Here is a 2237-nt window from a genome sequence, read left to right as displayed (position 1 = left end):
TATTTACTTCTGATATCAACAGTATACCCGCAAGATACTATAGGACTCTTGTTCATTCATGCGCTGCCAGCGTGTGTATCATAATGTTGAGCTTCCTCCGCGTGCGCGTGTACGCTTGCCGGTATACGTAGATACCTACTAGTGCCACCTACCGGAACTAGAAAGTAATAACAATAAATATCCCGCAGTGATTCATTTACGTAAGGATTAGGAACATACTAACTTTATTGATTTGTGCACTTAGTATAATGTTAAACGTGGTGCGTGCATGGAAAACGCAGAGAACGTCTGCTATCGGCGCGTAAATGTATCACATAAAAACAGCAATAAATCCAGACGAATATGCAGTTCTACGCAGCTCTCCTCAGCTGTACATTTATTAATATTATTTACAACAATGTTCCTGTCATGGCAAACATCAAATAGACTCTCTGTAACTGACAGAAGGCTGACGATAGAAGGCACATGGTATCAATTAAAACTGCCCTCTCAATACCTATATTAAGAAGAAATTACCTCTTGCCTTGCATCGCCACTATCACTGAGCAAAGTAGGCCTACGTTAGATAGCACAGACTTTACGCAAACGTTTTGAGGCCTACATATCTATTTATCTACTAATTGTCATACACTGGGCAGCACATTGATGATCCACACATAGCACACAGCCACAGCTGTGTATATTATCTTGTTCATCATATTTTGGCAGGGAGGGTGATGTTTGCTTTGTTGTTCATATCCTGAAGGTGAGGGGTCGTGTGTGTCTTGTTGTTTATATCCTGAAGGTGAGGGATCGTGTGTGTCTTGTTGTTCATATCCTGAAGGTGAGGGGTCGTGTGTGTCTTGTTGTTCATATCCTGAGACTAATATGGTGTTTACCGTGTTGTTCATATCCTGGGGGGTGGCGTGGTTGCTTTGTCGATGGTAATCAGTGATCCAAAAAGAACGTGCTGAATGACAGGGAATTTGCTGAGCACCTACAAATACGTAAGACCATCAGAAAAGAAAAGAGGGTAGCAAAACAAGAACCAATGCAGAAAATAGCAGGAAATCCAGCAAAACGAATTGAAGCGTAATCATTTAAAATCTCCTCTAAATTTATAAAAGGTGGTATGGATACACACAAAATTTGCGATTGGCTTCGCAGCAAACCTGATTTTATCTTCTCAAGAAAAAAATAATTAAATGATTTTATCTTCTTTTTCTGATTTTAACTCTCAAGTGTTTAAAAATTCCACTATAACATTTCATATTACCGACTTACCTCTACTTTGTACATCTTAAAAAAGCCAGAGTTGACCTTAGACCAGGAAGCCACCCCACTTATGTGATACAGCTGGTTAGAATGCTCTGCAAACAATCCGGTTTTCACCTAAAATGGAAAGATAAAACATTCATAATCGCATGAAATTCCAAAATAACCCGTTTACACTCAACTAATGTGCTTGTTGCACAGTTAAAAATAAAAAATACTAAAAATAGTTGCTTTGAAAAAACTCCTAGAACTATGCACTACTCTACCGAACATAATAATCAAATTTAATTAAAATTAACTGAAATGTTAATTACTAATTTCTAATACTAGTAGTATGAAATTGTGGCCCTGTAAGAGTGAGAATTAGGTGACAACCTTGTTGATGTACTGAATGCATCCCATTAACATGTAATCTTTGCTCGTCTCATCAACTTGCTTTGGTTCTGTGAAGTGATACGGCAGTATCGATGGATGGCCTGCGGTCAAACAGAATATCACGTGATCCCATGCACTCTTTCGGGAGAATGACACTTCTTTTTTAAATTGTTGTTTTAACGATAGATTTCAGAGTATTAGCAATGGATATACTATAAATATACATATTGCATTGAGTTTTAAACCCTATCACTCTCTATGCAATCTTCTCCACTTTATATTAGCTTTATCTTTAACTATTCATTCTCTATAATAATGCAACTCACAATGAAAGCAGCACAGCTATTTACACTCTGGATAATATCTATAGAGAGGTGAAGAGAGAGATTAGAGAGAGAGAGAAAGAAAAAGTGATAGCAAAAATGAGAGAGTGAGCCCATGAGGGGAGAGAGAAAAAGAGAGAGAGAAAGAGAAAGAGGGAGAGAGAGACCGAGAGAAAGAGAGAGAGAGAGAGAGAGAGAGCGAGCAGAGAGAGAGCGAGAGCGAGAGAGCGAGAGAGCGAGAGAGCGAGAGAGAGAGAGAGAGAGAGAGAGAGAGAGAGAGAGAGA

The 2237-nt window shown here is 38.7% G+C and overlaps 1 protein-coding gene across 2 annotated transcripts in view; it reads right to left on the bottom strand.

The window, feature by feature from the left end:
* Positions 1-341: 341 nt before the first annotated feature.
* LOC106805428 (serine/threonine-protein phosphatase 2A activator-like) overlaps positions 342-2237 on the bottom strand; it is a 5860-nt gene continuing 3964 nt past the window's right edge. For both annotated transcript variants that reach the window (XM_014807007.1, XM_014807008.1), the window contains exons 8-10: positions 1630-1730; positions 1264-1371; positions 342-976 (exon numbers count right to left, since the gene is read on the bottom strand). In XM_014807007.1, the coding sequence (XP_014662493.1) occupies positions 887-976; positions 1264-1371; positions 1630-1730 (299 nt within the window). In that variant the 3' untranslated portion in view covers positions 342-886. The remainder of the gene's footprint in view (positions 977-1263; positions 1372-1629; positions 1731-2237) is intronic.

The sequence above is a fragment of the Priapulus caudatus genome, unplaced genomic scaffold (assembly GCF_000485595.1).
Source record: "Priapulus caudatus unplaced genomic scaffold, Priapulus_caudatus-5.0.1 Scaffold113, whole genome shotgun sequence".
Taxonomy (NCBI): domain Eukaryota; kingdom Metazoa; phylum Priapulida; class Priapulimorpha; order Priapulimorphida; family Priapulidae; genus Priapulus; species Priapulus caudatus.
The sequence above is the reverse complement of the archived record's forward strand: the minus strand, read 5'-3'. Positions and strand labels throughout refer to the sequence as shown.